The 16,771-nt window shown below is 42.6% G+C and overlaps 1 protein-coding gene across 1 annotated transcript; it reads right to left on the reverse strand.

Moving 5' to 3' along the window:
- Positions 1-13,849: 13,849 nt before the first annotated feature.
- LOC123447681 (zinc finger BED domain-containing protein RICESLEEPER 2-like) lies at positions 13,850-16,406 on the reverse strand. Its single transcript, XM_045124310.1, has one exon. The coding sequence runs from the start codon at positions 16,364-16,366 to the stop codon at positions 14,036-14,038; it is 2,331 nt and encodes a 776-aa protein (XP_044980245.1). The 5' UTR covers positions 16,367-16,406; the 3' UTR covers positions 13,850-14,035.
- Between the last annotated feature and the right edge of the window lie 365 nt (positions 16,407-16,771).

The raw sequence follows: 16,771 nt of genomic DNA on the forward strand, positions 1-16,771 counted from the left end.
CCTGATGATGCTATGCTTGATACTATGCCTGATGATGCTATGCTTGATACTATACCTGATGATGCTATGCTTGATACTATGCGTGATGATGCTATGCTTGATACTGCTTTGCCACTAGGTGCATTCCTTGATGCACATATTGCTAGAGTTGCTGCTAGATGTGATGATACTTGTGAAACTGCTGATACTATTGAAGTAGAACCTGCTACTATGCCTGAATTGCCTGTTATGCCTGATACGCGCTATGTTATGGAGGGAGAGATAGTTGAGGATTTTCTTGCGTGTAAGGATAGCTATGATGTTCAGAAACTTCTGCGCAAGTGGAAAGAAAAATCTCTGAACGCTAGGATGAAATACGACCCGAAGTTTGCCACTTCGCCTATCTTTGTGATCGATAAGGATTATGAATTCTCTGTCGACCCTGAGTTAATCACTCTAGTCAAATCTGATCCTTTTCACGGTTATGAGTCTGAAACGGTTGTAGCCCATCTTACCAAAGTGCACGATATAGCCACCCTATTCACTAGTGAGGAAAAGATCCGCCACTACTATATGCTCAAGTTGTTTCCTTTCTCGCTAAAGGATGATGCTAAGACCTGGTTCACTTCTCTTGCTCCTGGTTGCGTGCGTAGCCACCAGGATATGGTCTAGTACTTCTCTGAAAAATATTTCCCTGCCCATAAGAAGCAAGCTGCCTTGCAGGAAATATACAACTTTGCTCAAGCTGAAGAAGAGAGTCTCCCACAAGCTTGGGGGAGGCTCATCCAGCTACTGAATGCTTTGCCTGATCACCCTCTTGAGAAGAATGAAATACTTGATATCTTCTATAATGGACTTACCAATGCTTCTAAAGACCACCTAGATAGTTGTGCCGGTAGTGTTTTTAGGGAACGGACTGTAGAACAAGCTGAGACTCTACTGAATAACATCTTGTGCAATGAGAATGCTTGGACTATTCCCGAACCACCTCCTAAGCTAACTCCGAAGAAAAGAGGTATTCTATTCCTCAGTCCCGAAGATATGCAAGAAGCCAAGAAATCTATGCGAGAGAAAGGCATTAAATCTGAAGATGTCAAAAATCTACCACCTATCAAAGAGATCCATGGTCTTGATAACCCGATACAGTTAGTAGAAGTAAATTCTCTGCGTAGGTTTGATGACAGTGATATTCCTTTTGATAAACCTGCTAGCTTATGCATGGATGAATTTGATAACTTCGTTGCCAAACAACAGAGTTTCAATTATTATGTTAGCAGACAATTGGAAAAGAATGCTCGTATGCTTAGTCATTTAAGTGCATGTGTGGACAGAAATGTCAATGATCTTAAGCTTCTGAGTAAACATGCTTCTATGGTTACTACTCAGGTAGAACAAGTACTTAAAGCTCAGAATGACTTGCTCAATGAGTTGAATGACAATTCCGTTAGAGTCGTCACTAGAGGCAGTAGAATGACCCAGGAACCTTTGTATCCTGAGGGTCATCCGAAGAGAATTGAACAAGATTCTTAAGGAGTTAGCACTGATGCACCTAGTCATCCTAGAAAGAAGAAGGAAGATGATAGGAACCTGCACGCTAGCAACCTTGTTGCTGCTACACCTGAGAGTCCAAACGATGTCTCTGTCTCTGATGCTGAAACACAATCTGGTGATGAACATGAGCCTAATGATAATATCAATAGTGATGTTCATGAAGATGCTCAACCTAGCAATGATAAGGATGTGCAGATTAAACCTGATCTTGATAACCCACAACCTAAGAATAAAAGATACGATAAGAATGACTTCGCTGCTAGGAAGCATGGTAAATAAAGGGAACCATGGGTTCAGAAACCCATGCCCTTTCCTCCCAAACCATCCAAGAAAAAGGATGATGAGGATTTTGAGCGATTCGTTGAGATGATCAGACCTGTCTTTCTGCAGATGCGTTTGACGGATATGCTCAAGATGTCTCCGTATGCTAAGTACATGAAAGATATTGTGACTAATAAGAGGAGGATACCTGAGGTTGAGATTTCCACCATGCTTGCTAATTATACATTCAAGGGTGGAACTCCGAAGAAACTAGGTGATCCCGGTGTGCCCACTATACCTTGCTCCATTAAAGGCAACTACGCTAGAACTGCGTTATGCGACCTTGGAGCCGGTGTTAGTGTTATGCCTCTCTCTCTTTATTGTAGACTTGAACTGGATAAGTTGACACCCACTGAAATCTCTCTGAAAATGGCCGATAAATCAACTGCTTTCCCTATCGGCATTTGCGACGATGTGCCTGTTGTAGTTGCTAACACCACTATCTTAACAGACTTTGTTATCTTGGATATTCCCAAGGACGATGCCATGGCTGTCATCCTCGGAAGACCCTTTTTAAACACTGCAGGGGCTGTTATAGATTGCAACAAAGGCAATGTCACTTTCCATGTCAACGGTAATGAGCATACAGTGCACTTTCTGAAGAAACAATATCGAGTACATTGCATCAATGCTATCGTAAAAACTTCATCGATTCTTATTGGGAGCTTTGAATGCCCTATTCCTCGTGTCAAGATGAAGTGTGATTTGCTTGTTGGGGAGATACACATCCCCACTGAGGTGACTTAGTGACTATTCGAAAAATTCTCCGTCTTCTTTTTGCGATTCGAGAAAGTTTTGTCGAGGGGATTTGATCAAACCCATTGAAGGATTTCTTTCGATGACCATGAGATGGATGAATCGAGGAGTCACAAACCTCTATTCCAAGCTTTCGCTTTAGGTTGCTTAGAAGAAAAATGATAGGTTTAGTTTAGTTTTCCCTGTTTTCTGTTTTAGCGTCCAGCAGAAAAATACCCCGAAAATCAAAGTTCTCCGAACGCTGTGAAAATCAAGAATGGTTTTTTCTGGATTTTTTGAAAAATAATGGGACAAAGAGTCTGTCTGGGGGCGACACCAGTGGGCCACAAGCCCTAGGTGCGCGGGCACCCCCTGGCCATGCCACCCAGGATTGTGGGGCCCACAAGCACCCCCTCCACTCACTCTTGCTCTCATCCGCTTCTCCTACCTCCAGAAAAAATCGTTTCGCAGCTCAAACCCGTGTTCTTGCTCCTCTTGCTGGGATTTTCGATCTCTTTGCTCAAATCACCGTTCTTCGAACTGTTTTGGGGAAATTACTCCTTGGTAAGTGACTCCTCCATTGGTCCAATTATTTTTTGCCCTAGTGCCTTATACTCCGCGTATTTTTGCTGCCTTGGTGACCATGTTCTTGAGCTTTGCATGCTGATTCTAGCCGGTCCCAAGTAGTTTTGATGCGTAATATGGTCAGGCACTGGTGGGAGTAGTTGCTACAAGTTTAGTTGAACCTTGTTCACCTTTCCTTTGGGTCACTGAAAATTTCAGAAAAGGAAGATGTTCAGGAGAAACTTTCATGGTGGTTCTTCAATCAAGAGAAGTCCCCGTCTTGCGATTCGGGAGCCTGATCCTTACCAACCTAGGGACGCGCAGGTTCAACCATGTGAATGGCCTTCTGATGAATTTATGATTGAGTCAGTCTTCAAAGATGAGTTTGATGCACTTGTTCACAACGTCGGACTCGAAGAATTCATCTCCGATAAATGTGAACAGTATGTTGCTCTCACTACCTCTTTTGTTCGTAGATTCAAATTTTCAGATGGCCGTGAAACATCGGTACTGTTTGATCTCTATGATAAATCATATACCATGGATTTATAGGATTTCAATAGAATCTGCAAAATACCTACTTGGGGTAGCCTTAGTGATCCTCCTAAATCTTCGGTTAGAGAATTTTGCGCTGGTATTACGGTTGGAGAAACTAGAGACATTAGGCAAGCTACCATGGGGAGTATTCATTTTCCTGTCTTGCATTATTTTGCCCTCTTCATAGGCAGATGCATTAATGGCAAGATTGAGCATTGTCACCTCTGCGCACCCGACCTTAGTATCCTTAAGAGCGCAGTGACGGGTGACAAAAGCTTCAACATGGGAGCTATTATAGAAAGGAGGCTGAATAAGAATGCTATTGAAGGGGATTTCTTTGGTGGGATCTATACCACTCGCATAGCAAATTTTCTTGGAGTACCCATCCGCGAAGGAGATCCCCCGCTCCATACAGCTTTCCTTGACCGCGTCGCTTTGACACGCTACCAATTCCTTGAGAGGGATGACGAATCCCTCCTATACCGATTGCTATTTAACCGACAACGTGTTTTCCATATTACCCTTCCTGCTCCTGCCTTCTTTGACTTTCAGGTAAAACGGAGATATTACATAACCAGAGGAGAGGCAGAGGAGTATGAGAGGGAGGCTAAGGCTGCTCGTCTCCGTGAGGCAGCTATTCAGACAGTGGCTGCAGCGCTCCCGTATAACCCCCATTATGATTTTGGGTGTCGCCAGGACCATCCTTGGGAGTAGACCAACTTAGGCCAAAAGCCTAAGCTTGGGGGAGTACGTGTTCTCACCGACTTTACATTCTTGCTTATGCTTTCACCTTGTAAGCCGGTGTTCACACTTTGCCACTGTATCATCCATGCTAGTTTATTTTCTTTTTCTCGTTTTATTTTCGTGTGTCTGTCTAGTTTGAGAAAAAACAAAAATATTTTCTTTTCTTCTTTTGCTTGTTGGGAGCTTTCCCGTGTAGATAGTCTTCTTTTTCTTTGGGTCAAGGTAGAAGATATTGGTTACAATGTTTAGTGGCTCTTGCATGCATACCTGTTTAGCTTTCAAAGAGCCATATTACTTTGTCTTCTCCTTTGTGTTTGCCTGCAGATTCTAGCTTTAGTCCAATGCATGAGCACTCTTATTATTGTTCTCATCGTTCGGTCGTGCAAGTGAAAGGCAATAATGACGATATATGATGAAGTGACTGAGCCTGGAAAAGCTGGTATGAACTCGATCTATTTTGTTTTTGTAAATATGAGTAGCTCATCATGCCTGATTCAGCTTTGTTGTGAGAGAAACATGTTTGCAATGACAACTTAGAGATCATAGTTGCTTATGCCATGCTTACTTAGCTAGGAGCTTATAATGGTTTGCCTTGGTTGCCAACATGAATGTTGAGATGACTATGATGTAGTATGATAGGATGGTATCCTCCTTTGAATGTTTCAAGTGACTTGACTTGGCGCATGTTCATGCATGTAGTTGAAACAAAATCAACATAGCATCTATGATGTTCATGTTCATGGTGACTTATGTCCTACTCATGCTTGCACTCAATGTTAGTTAATCTCAATGCATTTTGATGACTGTTGTCGCTCTCTAGTTGGTCGCTTCCCAGTCTTTTGCTAGCATTCACTTGTACTAAGCGGGAATACTGCTTGTGCATCCACCTCCCATAAACCCAAAGTTGTGCCATTTGAGTCCACCATACCTACCTATGTGCGGTATCTACCTGCCGTTCCAAGTAAATTTGTATGTGCCACTCTCTAAATATTCAAGAAATAATCTGTTTTGCATGCCCGAACCGCTCATGTGGTGACAGGGGGCTATTGGTATCTTCCATGCTAGGTGTGTTATCCTCGATATGTGTTTACTCACTATCATTCACGAGAAAGGGGCCAGTAATTGGAATTCCCAGTTCCATGCTCAAATCGAAAAGATAATTGCAAACAAAACTCCCCCAGGATTGATGTTGTTATGGACGGTACCCGAGGATTCGGATAGCCGTGGAGTGTGATTGATTGGTGGTGGGGGAGTCAAAACTTTACTTTTTTGTTTGGGAACCGCCTATAGCATGTGTAGCGTGGAAGATGTTGAGAACTCTTATTCATTGCGTTGACAATGAAAGCATGCCACCCAAAATTATTATCTCTGTTTTCAAAGCTTGAGCTCTGGCACCTCTGCAAATCAATGCTTCCCTCTGCGAAGGGCCTCTCTACTTATGTTCCTGTTGAGTCATCCTCCTCTTACAAAAGCACCAATTAGAGAGCACCTCTGTCATTTTTATGCTTTGCTTTTAACTGTGTTGAGTATGACTATGACTGGATCTTCATTGCCATGAATTACAATGTTTAGTCAGCCCTTGGTCTCTAAAGGTGCTCTGCATTTATGTTTTGCAGACTCAGAAAGAGCTAGCGAGATACCATCTGTTCGTACTGCTTCATGCTGTCTTGATTGAAGTGTTGGCATTTGAGGCTTATTATTATTTGCTCGCTAGTTGATTATGCCATTGATATGAGTTTACTATGAGACCTAGATGTCATTTGCTTATGTGGTTTGCTTGTGATCTTGCTGAAACTCTGGATATGAGTTAGACATAATTGCAACAACAAGATCAAACAGAGTTCATCAAAGTTTTTTCTTTTGTCTCTTTCAGTTTGTCAACTGAATTGCTTGAGGACAAGCAAGGCTTTAAGCTTGGGGGAGTTGATACGTCTCCATCATATCTACTTTTCCGTACTCTTTTGCCCTTGTTTTGGACTCTAATTTGCATGATTTGAATGGAACTAACCCGGACTGACGTTGTTTTCAGCAGAATTGCCATGGTGTTGTTTTTGTGCAGAAATAAAAGTTCTTGGAATGTCCTGAAAATTTACGAAGATTTTTTCTGGAATAAAAGAAAAATACCAGCGCAAAGATCCACCGGAGGGGGCGTGCTAGTGGGCCACAAGCCCACAGGCCGCGGCCACCCCCCTAGGCTGCGCCGTGCAGGCTTGTGGGCCCACGTGGCACCGCCGCCCCCAATCTCAGCTCTATATCTTCCGTTTCGCCTGGAAAAAAAATCAGAGAGAAGGTTTCATCGCGTTTTGCGATACGGAGGCGCCGCCACATCCTGTTCTTCATCTGGAGGGCAGATCTGGAGTCAGTTTCGGGCTCCGAAGAGGGGAAATCGTCGCCATCGTCATCATCAACCTTTCTCCATCGACAATAACATGATGCTCGTCATCGTTTGTGAGTAATCTCATCGTAGGCTTGCTAGACGGTGATGAGTTGGATGAGATCTATCATGTAATCGAGTTAGTTCTTGACGGGGATTGATCCCTAGTATCCACTATGTTCTAGATTGATGTTGCTACTACTTGGCTATGCTTAATGCTTGTCACTAGGGCCCGAGTGCCATGATTTCAGATATAAACCTATTATGTTGTCGCCAATATATGTGTATTTTAGATCCTATCTTGCAAGTTGTAGTCACCTACTATGTGTTATGACCCGGCAACCCCGGAGTGACAATAGCCGGAACCACTCCGAGAGATGACCATAGTATGAGGAGTTCATGTATTCACCGCGTGTTAATGCGTTGGTCCGGTTCTTTATTAAAAGGAGAACCTTAATATCCCGTAGTTTCCATTAGGACCCGCTGCCACGGGAGGGATGGACAATAGATGTCATGCAAGTTCTTTTCCCTAAGCACGTATGACTACATACGGAATACATGCCTACATTAGATTGACGAACGGGAGCTAGTTACTTATCTCTCTGTGTTATAGCTGTTACATGATGAATCACATCCGTCACACTCATCCGTCACCAATCCACTGCCTACGAGTCTTTTACTACTGGTCCTCGCTATGTTACTTTGTCTAGGCTTGTCCCTTGCTACAAAAGGGATTGGGCCACTTTGCTACTGCTGTTACTCCGTTGCTACTGTTGTTACTCTGCTGATGCTGCTACTGCTGTTCCTTGCTACTCCACTGTTACTTGTTGCAAGATATTTTCCGACACTGTTGTCGGGGAAGAATAGTTGCTCGTCAACGTACCTTTTTCTGGCGCCATTGATACAACAGTTAGGAATAGTCTCCCGTCAACAAATCGTTTTTGGCACCGTTGTTATCATACTACTTTGCTACTAATACTTTGCTTGCAGACACTAATATTTCAGGTGTGGTAGAATCTGATAAACTCTGCTGCTAATACTTGAGAACATTCTTTAGCTTCCCCTTGTGAGCGAATCAACAAATTTGGGTCGAATACTCTACCCTCGAAAACTTCTGCGATCCCATACGCTTGTGGGTCATCACACCTATTAGAGGGATTGAGCATAAGATTGACTTAATTTCCGGTGCATCGCTACCCATCCGTGCACCATACCGTACCAATCCAGAGGAGACGAAGGAGATTATGCGTCAAGTACAAGAGCTGCTCGACAAAGGTTATATACGTGAATCTCTTAGTCCTTGTGTTGTTCCTATTATTCTAGTGCCGAAAAAGGATGGTACATCGTGTATGTGTGTTGATTGTAGAGGCATTAACAAAATTACTATTCGTTATCGTCATCCTATTCCTAGGCTAGATGATATGCTTGATGAATTAAGTGGCTCTATAATTTTCTCCAAAGTTGATTTGCGTAGTGGATACCATCAAATTCACATGAAATTGGGAGATGAATGGAAAACGGCATTTAAAACTAAGTTTGGCTTATATGAGTGGTTAGTTATGCCTTTTGGATTGACTAATGCACCTAGCACTTTCATGAGATTAATGAATGAGGTTTTACGTGCTTTCATTGGACGATTTGTGATAGTCTACTTTGATGATATACTGATTTATAGTATATCTTTGGAGGAACACTTGGATCATTTGCGTGCTGTTTTTACTGCTCTACGTGATGCACGTCTATTTGGTAACCTTGGGAAGTGCACCTTTTGCATAGACCGAGTATATTTTCTTGGCTATGTTGTTACTCCACAGGGAATTGAAGTTGATAAAGCCAAGATTGAAGCTATTGAGAGTTGGCCGCAGCCCAAAACAGTCACACAAGTGAGGAGTTTCCTTGGACTCGCCGGGTTTTATAGGTATTTTGTGAGAGATTTCAGCACCATTGCTGCACCTCTCAATGAGCTTACAAAGAAGGATGTGACTTATTCTTGGGGTACCGCACAGGAAGAAGCCTTCACGGTTTTGAAAGTTAAGTTAACACATGCTCCTTTACTCCAACTTCCTGATTTAATAAGACTTTCGAGCTTGAATGTGATGCTAGTGGAATTGGATTAGGAGGTGTGTTATTACAAGATGGTAAACTTGTTGCATACTTTTCTGAAAAATTAAATGGGCATAGTCTGAATTATTCTACTTATGATAAGGAATTATATGCTCTTGTTCGGACTTTGGAAACATGGCAACATTATTTATGGCCCAAAGAATTTGTCATACATTCTAATCATGAATCTTTGAAACATATTAAAAATAAAGCAAAACTGAACCGTAGACATGCTAAATGGGTTGAATTCATTGAGACTTTTCCGTAAGTCATTAAACACCAGAAGGGTAAAGGAAATGTTATTGCTGATGCTTTATCTCGTCGTTATACTATGCTTTCACAACTTGACTTTAAAATATTTGGTTTGGAGACCATCAAAGATCAATATGTGCATGATGCTGATTTCAAAGATGTGTTGAAGAATTGTAAAGAAGGGAGAACATGGAACAAGTTCATCATTAATAATGGATTTGTGTTTCGTGCTAACAAGCTATGCATTCCAGCTAGCTCCGTTCGTCTTATGTTGTTACAGGAGGTGCATGAAGGAGAATTGATGGGACACTTTGGCGTAAAGAAGACGGAGGACGTACTTGCTACACATTTCTTTTGGCCAAGGATGCGACAGGATGTTGAGCGTTTTGTTGCTCGCTGCACGACATGTCAAAAAGCTAAGTCACGACTCAATCCTCATGGTTTATATATGTCTTTGTCTGTACCTAGTGTTCCTTGGGAGGATATATCTATGGACTTTGTTTTAGGTTTACCTCGAACAAAGAAGGGGAGGGATAACATATTTGTTGTCGTGGACAGATTTTCTAAAATGGCACACTTTATACCATGTCATAAAATTGATGATGCCGCTAATGTGGCTGATTTGTTCTTTCGTGAAATTACTCACTTGCATGGTGTGCCAAATACGATTGTTTCAGATCGTTATGCTAAATTTCTTAGCCACTTTTGGCGATGTTTATGGGCTAAGTTGGGGACAAAATTGCTTTTTAGTACTACATGTCACCCCCAAACTGATGGACAAACTGAAGTAGTCAATAGATCTTTGTCTACTATGCTTAGGGCTGTTTTGAAGAACAATCTAAAACTGTGCGAAGAATGCTTGCATCATATTGAATTTTCTTATAATCGCTCGCTGCATTCTACTACAAAGATGTGTCCTTTTGAAGTTGTGTATGGTTTCCTACCTCGTGCACCTATTGATTTGTTACCTCTTCCATCTTAGGAGAAGGTTAATTTTGATGCTAAAGAACGTGCTGATTTGATACTAAAGATGCATGAGTTAACTAAGGAAAACATTGAGCGCATGAATGCTAAATATAAACTTGCTGGAGATAAGGGTAGAAAACATGTTGTCTTTGCACTTGGAGATCTTGTTTGGTTGCATTTGCGGAAGGATAGGTTTCCTGATTTGCGCAAGTCAAAGCTAATGCCGCATGCTGATGGTCCTTTCAAAGTGTTAGAGAAAATAAATGATAATGCATATAGACTTGAGCTGCCTGTAGATTTTGGGGTTAGTCACACTTTTAACATTGCAGATTTGAAGCCATATTTGGGTGAGGAAGATGAGCTTCCGTCGAGGACGACTTCAGTTCAAGAAGGGGAGGATGATGAGGACATCAACACCATTGTTACACCCACAGCCCCAGCTGCTATACATACTGGACCAGCTACTAGAGCTCGTGCACGCCAATTGAATTACCAGGTACTTTTGTTTCTTGAGAATACTTCTAATGTTCATGAACATATGATACTGCCTAGGTTAGATACTTTTGTTGTGCTCATAAATGAAGAACCTAGCATGGACAAGAAGGATATCCATTGGAGCGGGATCAGACATGGAGAAGAAGGTGCACGCGCGGGAGATAACAATGGAGCTTCCACTTGTGATTTTCGCACTCTAAAGCCACCATAAGGAGAGCGTGAAGGCTTTGGACGAAATATTCAAGACACCACTTTATAAATTTCGTCCATAGGCTATTATAGGTGTTGCGCCACCTTATTTTTGGGCCAGGCCCATGTAATTTCGAAATACCATAACATAGGCTATTTTTAGAGTTTGTATGTGTGGGGAAACCGAGTTTAGGGATGTTTTCGGACCCCTCCTCCAAGGGTCACGAAATTGCCTCCCTATTCCCTCATATATACAACCCTTAGGGCACCGTTTAGACTTGGGTTTTGTTTAGATTACAAGTTTGCCATAGCTGCAACTTCGCGTTCTTCGTTTGTGTTCTACGACCAGACAAAGGCATCACATAACCCCACCTTCATCAATAAAGCTTTCCTCTTATATTCGCAATATCTTGATTGCAATCTTAGTTTCTTGCTTGTTCTTCGTTTGCGTGCAGGAAATAGACCTTCGTGGTCAGGTTGATCGTGCTCTGGTGTGATCAATAACCTCTCGGAGTTAGTTTAGCGATTGCTAAGGCGCGACGTCCTCACACGTTCGTAGTCGGATCGTCAAAGTCTACTCCACCAAAACGATACCCACGATCTCATCGAAAGACATGGACAACTTCGCCTCTATCAAGAGATTTAAAGTATCAGAAAGAGTGCTCGAAAATTGATTGGAATGCTCATGTCATTTCATCCTCTGATCCACGTACCCATGAGACCGAACTTCTAGTTTGGAAGATCATTAATTTGCAACATCTTGCAAATAATCCACCAGATTCATTTATTGATCACAAAGGTGTTACAAAATCCTTAAATCTGCCTAGAAACGCGCCAGAAAGAATGGAGGTACCAATCAAAACTACTCAACTCCTTGTTCCTAAAAAGAGGGGGAATAGTACGGCCTCTCACCTGGAGCAAGCTTCTAGCAAGCAGCAAAGAAAATTGAGGAGAAAAACCTCGGAGTCAGTGAATGCAGATCAACTCAACGTTGACAAACACATGATGGGTAGTATACACCCAGTGGAAGGGCAACCTCCACAACCCAACTCCAGTGTGCACAAACTGGCTGGAACATCGGGACACCCATACTCAATCGTATTGGGAAATCATGAAGAGTCTCTAGGAATGAAGTAAATTTCCATCAACTATGTTGATTTTGAAGAATCGTTTGACAGTAAGACTACGGTTGTCGACATATATTTTGCTGAAAAGATTGCAAATACCCTTCTCACTGATCATGATCCAAGGTCTATCGTTGAGTGTCAAAGGCGCTCCGACTGGCCTAAATGGAAGGATGCAATCCAAGTAGAGATTGCCTCGCTTAACAAAAGAAAGGTATTCACTAAAGCAATACCTACACCTCACAATGTTTTCCCTGTGGGATTCAAATGGTTTTTTCTCCGAAAACGGAATGAGAACAATGAGGTGGTGAGATATAAAGCAAGGCTTGTAGCACAAGGTTTCACGCAGAAACCCGACATTGATTTCAATGAAACATACTCTCAAGTAATGAGTGGAACCACTTTCCGATATCTTATATCTTTGGCAGTGCAAAATCGTCTATCCATGTAGTTGATGGATGTTGTGACTGCATATCTTTACGGGTCACTAGATTCGCACATATATATATGAAGGTTCCTGGCGGAATCTCTGTCCCGAATAAGAGTGCAAAACGCAACATGTATTGTGTAAAGCTGAATAAGTCATTATATGGGTTAAGGCAGTCGGAGCGCTTCAGAAAGGTTACTCCAATAGTGATGATTGCCCATGTGTCTTCATCAAGAAGTCCTCTACATGATTTTGCATCATTCTGTGTATGTTGATGATCTCAACATCATCGGAAGCACACCAGACATTGATGAAGCACACAATCACCTAAAGATGGAATTTGAGATGAAGGATTTGGGTAAAACCAAATTTTGCTTAGGTATCCAACTTGAGCACCTTCCCTCAGGAATCATGGTACACCAAGCTCCCTATATCCAGAAAATATTGGAGAAATTTAATATGGACAAATCCTATCCATCTAAAAGTCCTATGGTGGTTCGATCTCTAGACATAGAGAAAGACCCGTTCAGGCCAAGGGATGATGGAGAAGAGGTGTTGGGACCTGAAGTTCCATACCTTAGTGTCGTTGCAACGCTTATGATCTATTTACTAAGTCTCTACCAAACTCAACTTTCCAGAAATATGTTCATGAAATTGATATGCGACGACTTAGGGACTTGCAGGCATCAGAGGGAGTCTCTTCTTGAGATATCCTTGTTCAATGACATCGCATTGTGCTATCTCTTTGTGAATTTATGTTTCAAGTTCTCATCAAGTTTTCATGAAGAATTTTTTGAAGGAGAATCCTTTTAAGATGATAGCGCTACCCGGACAATCGTGAAGTGACTCTACATGGTCAAGCATAGATTGGAGGGGGGGGGGGGGGGGGTAAGACTAATTAGCAATGTGTAGTTAAAGGGAAATCTCCCCTTGCCCATCGAACGTGCAGTTGTTTCAGTACGGATGTCTTTCACAACCGACGCATCTCCTGGAACCGACGCCTCATGTGCATCGTCATGTCTCTCCAGGAGATATTTAAGCTTCCTATAATCCATCAAATAAGAGCATTCATTCACTTGATCAAAACAACAAGGATATAAGTGGAGTTAGTCACATGATAAAGATTCGATTTTTAAATGTTCAATCAATATGACAAAGCCTGCCAATCAAACAGAAATATTAAACAAAGGGGATTGTGGATGGAGGAGTTTTGAGTATTCAGAGGGTTTTGAAGAGGGATTCACCCAAACCTCCCCATTCCCTTCCTGCCAAAGGAGGCTTAGGAGAAGTGAAACGAACACTAGTTCCACGCAATACATATTCTGACGAACATGCAAATAGCATTGAAACCAGACAATCAGGACAGAAGGAAACGTACACAATCAAGCCAACGACAGACGATGACAACGAGCCAACCAACAGGCCACGATCACACGGAACAACATGCAAACAGTATGTCACTGGCGACAACCTCGCCCTGCAAGTATGTCACGGGCTCAGAATCTGAATTTTGACAAGAATAATCAAGAGTACTCATTACATCTAATGGATAGCTCGAACATTATCAGTAACATTCTACGATCGAGAGCACTAGGCACAAACTAAGCTCAACACCACCAAGTAGCCTTCAGCCTTCTTATGAAGGCTACTACCAACTAACCACTAAGGGACCAATCACTCCATCTTCACCCCTACAGAACCCTGAGCTTCTGCAGGCGGTGGCGGAGAATACTGAAGCCAGTCTTTTGCGCAGAAAAGGGCCTCCACAATTTCAGGGCGCAGCGAGCTTCTATAGTCATCAAGCATCCGGCTTCCTGTTGTTGCCGCTGAAAATATGTTGCCGCCGCTGCTCACCATGGACATAGGGATGGCCAGGATATCACGGGCCATCTTCGACAGCGTTGGGAACTTCAGGGTGTTGAGCTTCCACCAGTCCACGATTTCAAAGTCTTGGATGCGGGGCGTCAGGGCTTCTTCCAGGTACTGCTCCAGCTCAGACTTTGAGGGCTGGCTTATTGCTATTTCTGAAAGATACATGTCAAAGTCAAGAAGTCCATCCCCAGTAGAAGGTGGAGTTACTGTGTTGTTGTTCCCATTGGCAGGCCCATTTTTATTAATTTCCCCTGGCACGGCATAGGCTGGCGTCAAGGTCTGGGGCTGTGCAATATAATCCTTATAAAGGTCATGAAGAGCATCATCCACCACCTTAACATACTTTGCTGCCTCCACACCATAGATTTTAGAATAACTGAATTCAACAAGTTTCATCTTGAAACGAGGGTCCATGACAACACCAATGGCTAGAACAAGGTTGCAATCCTTCCAGTACTTGTCAAACCTCTCATGCATTTCTTTGGCGATGCTACTGAAAACTGGATCTTCATGGGATATGGCATTTGACAGTTCTAGCTGAAGTTTCCACGCCTCATGGAAAAATAAGTTAGAAGTTGGATTTGCCGCAGCCATGATGCCATGTGCAGAATCATACAGAAATTTCAAATAGTTGCAGGCAGCTTCCACCTTCTTCCAGTCTTCTGCAGAAGGTGACTCATTGTAGTTTTCATCACATGTCTCCAATGTGGTGAATGCCTGCCTATAATCCAAGGCAGCAAGCAGCATAAGGTAAGTGGTATTCCACTGTGTTGTAACATCAAGGCACAGGGTCTTAGTGCTGGGGATCTCCAGCTGCAGAGCAATCTCAGCAAACCTCTGCTCACGGGCAGAAGAAGCTTTTATGAACTTTATACTTTCGCGGATACTGTAGATCACACCATGGATTGAAGCAATGACATCCTGTGCAACTGCATTCAGGATATTGGCATAGCACCTCACAACAAACAGCTGACCCTTAAGCATCAGGTTGTTCTTATTGGAAAGATGATCTCTCAGGTTTGCACTGTAGATATCATGTGAGGAGCAATCGTTATCCAATGTGATGGTGAATAGCTTGTCCTTCATGTTCCAGTCTGTAAGGCTCGAGCTAATGGCTTCACTAAGTGCATTCTCGGAATGAGGAGAAGACACCATCATGAAGTTAAGCATTCTTCGATGCACTTTCCAATCCGTGTCGATGAACTGCCCAGCAATAGAAACATAGCCAAGAGTCTGACTAGTTGTCCACAATCCTATGGTGAGGCTAATCCTTCCAGGCATAGTGTTCAACGCTTGCATTAGGTTGTGTTTCTCTTTCTGGTAAACACCATACACCTCTGCCTCCATTGTTTCAACATCCGCGACCCTGAAACGCGGCTGCAGGCTCTCAGTAAAAGCAGTGAAGGCTGGCTGTTGAACAACATGAAGTGGGTAGTCATGCAAAATGATAAGCTTCGCCAGATATGAGCTGCTACGGTCTTGATCAAATGTAGCATTTGCAAAGCCAGTATATCTGTAACGCCTCTTAGAAGGACGCTCTACAGTACCCTCACCATCGTTGTCAGTCACTCCTCCAATTGAAGTCATTGCCAGCTTCCTCTCTTGGTTTTTTATCATGGGGCAAGAGCCAAGTGTGATGTGCCTCTTGAGATGGCTAGTACCTGCAATTTTTGTGCCAGAACTGTATGCAAAGGTTGCCTTGCATAGGTTGCAGCATGCTCGTTGGCATCCCCTCTCCCCAGGAACAGGTTCAATAGTGAAGTGCTCCCATACTAATGACTTCTTTCTCCGGCGTCTTGTTATGGCTGGTGGGGTCGCCTCAGCATTAACCAATTCATGGCCATGGGCCATCTCATCACCATTGACCATGTCATTCACTTGAACCATTTCATGACCATGGATCATATCACTAACTTGAATCATCTCATTACCATGGATCATCTCATCGTCATGGACCATCCCACTCCCTTGTACCATCTCGTCACCATGAACCATCTCGCTCCCTTGAACCATATCATGTTCATGGATCATGTCGCCACTGTGAACCATTTCATTGCCATGGATCATCTCATCGCCAACATCCATTTCACTTTCATGCACCATAGCATTTTCATTGCCGTTTGGTTCACCCATCCTGTGAAAGATTCTCTGATGGAACCCAAAAGCCTGTCGATTTGGAACAATTGATCAAATAAAATCATGTCAGATCTAATGTAGTTAAATCAGAACACTTGGAATTAGGCTGACAAATCTTGCATAATTTCACTTAGATAATATACATTATCCAGAAGAGATCTAAAACTCACTACTATTCCCTCTGTCCCATAATATAAGACGTTTTTGCAAGGTAAGATAGCTTGCAAAAACATCTTATATTGTGGAACGGAGGGAGTACAAATTCATATGTTTGAGATTTCAAGTAGAGCAGATTTTTTGGAAAATGACAAGCTTGCCAATTTCAAGTAGAATAGAGGATAATTGGTTTGATGCCAACAATTGGCCTTGCCAATACTTGGCAAAATAAAAAAATGCCAAACA

This window comes from Hordeum vulgare, chromosome 4H (assembly GCF_904849725.1).
Source record: "Hordeum vulgare subsp. vulgare chromosome 4H, MorexV3_pseudomolecules_assembly, whole genome shotgun sequence".
In the NCBI taxonomy this organism is placed as follows: Eukaryota; Viridiplantae; Streptophyta; class Magnoliopsida; order Poales; family Poaceae; genus Hordeum; species Hordeum vulgare.

Coding starts and splice junctions, on each gene's coding strand:
- LOC123447681 (XM_045124310.1), bottom strand. CDS start 16,366: ATGGGTGAACCAAACGGCAATGAAAATGCTATGGTGCATGAAAGTGAA.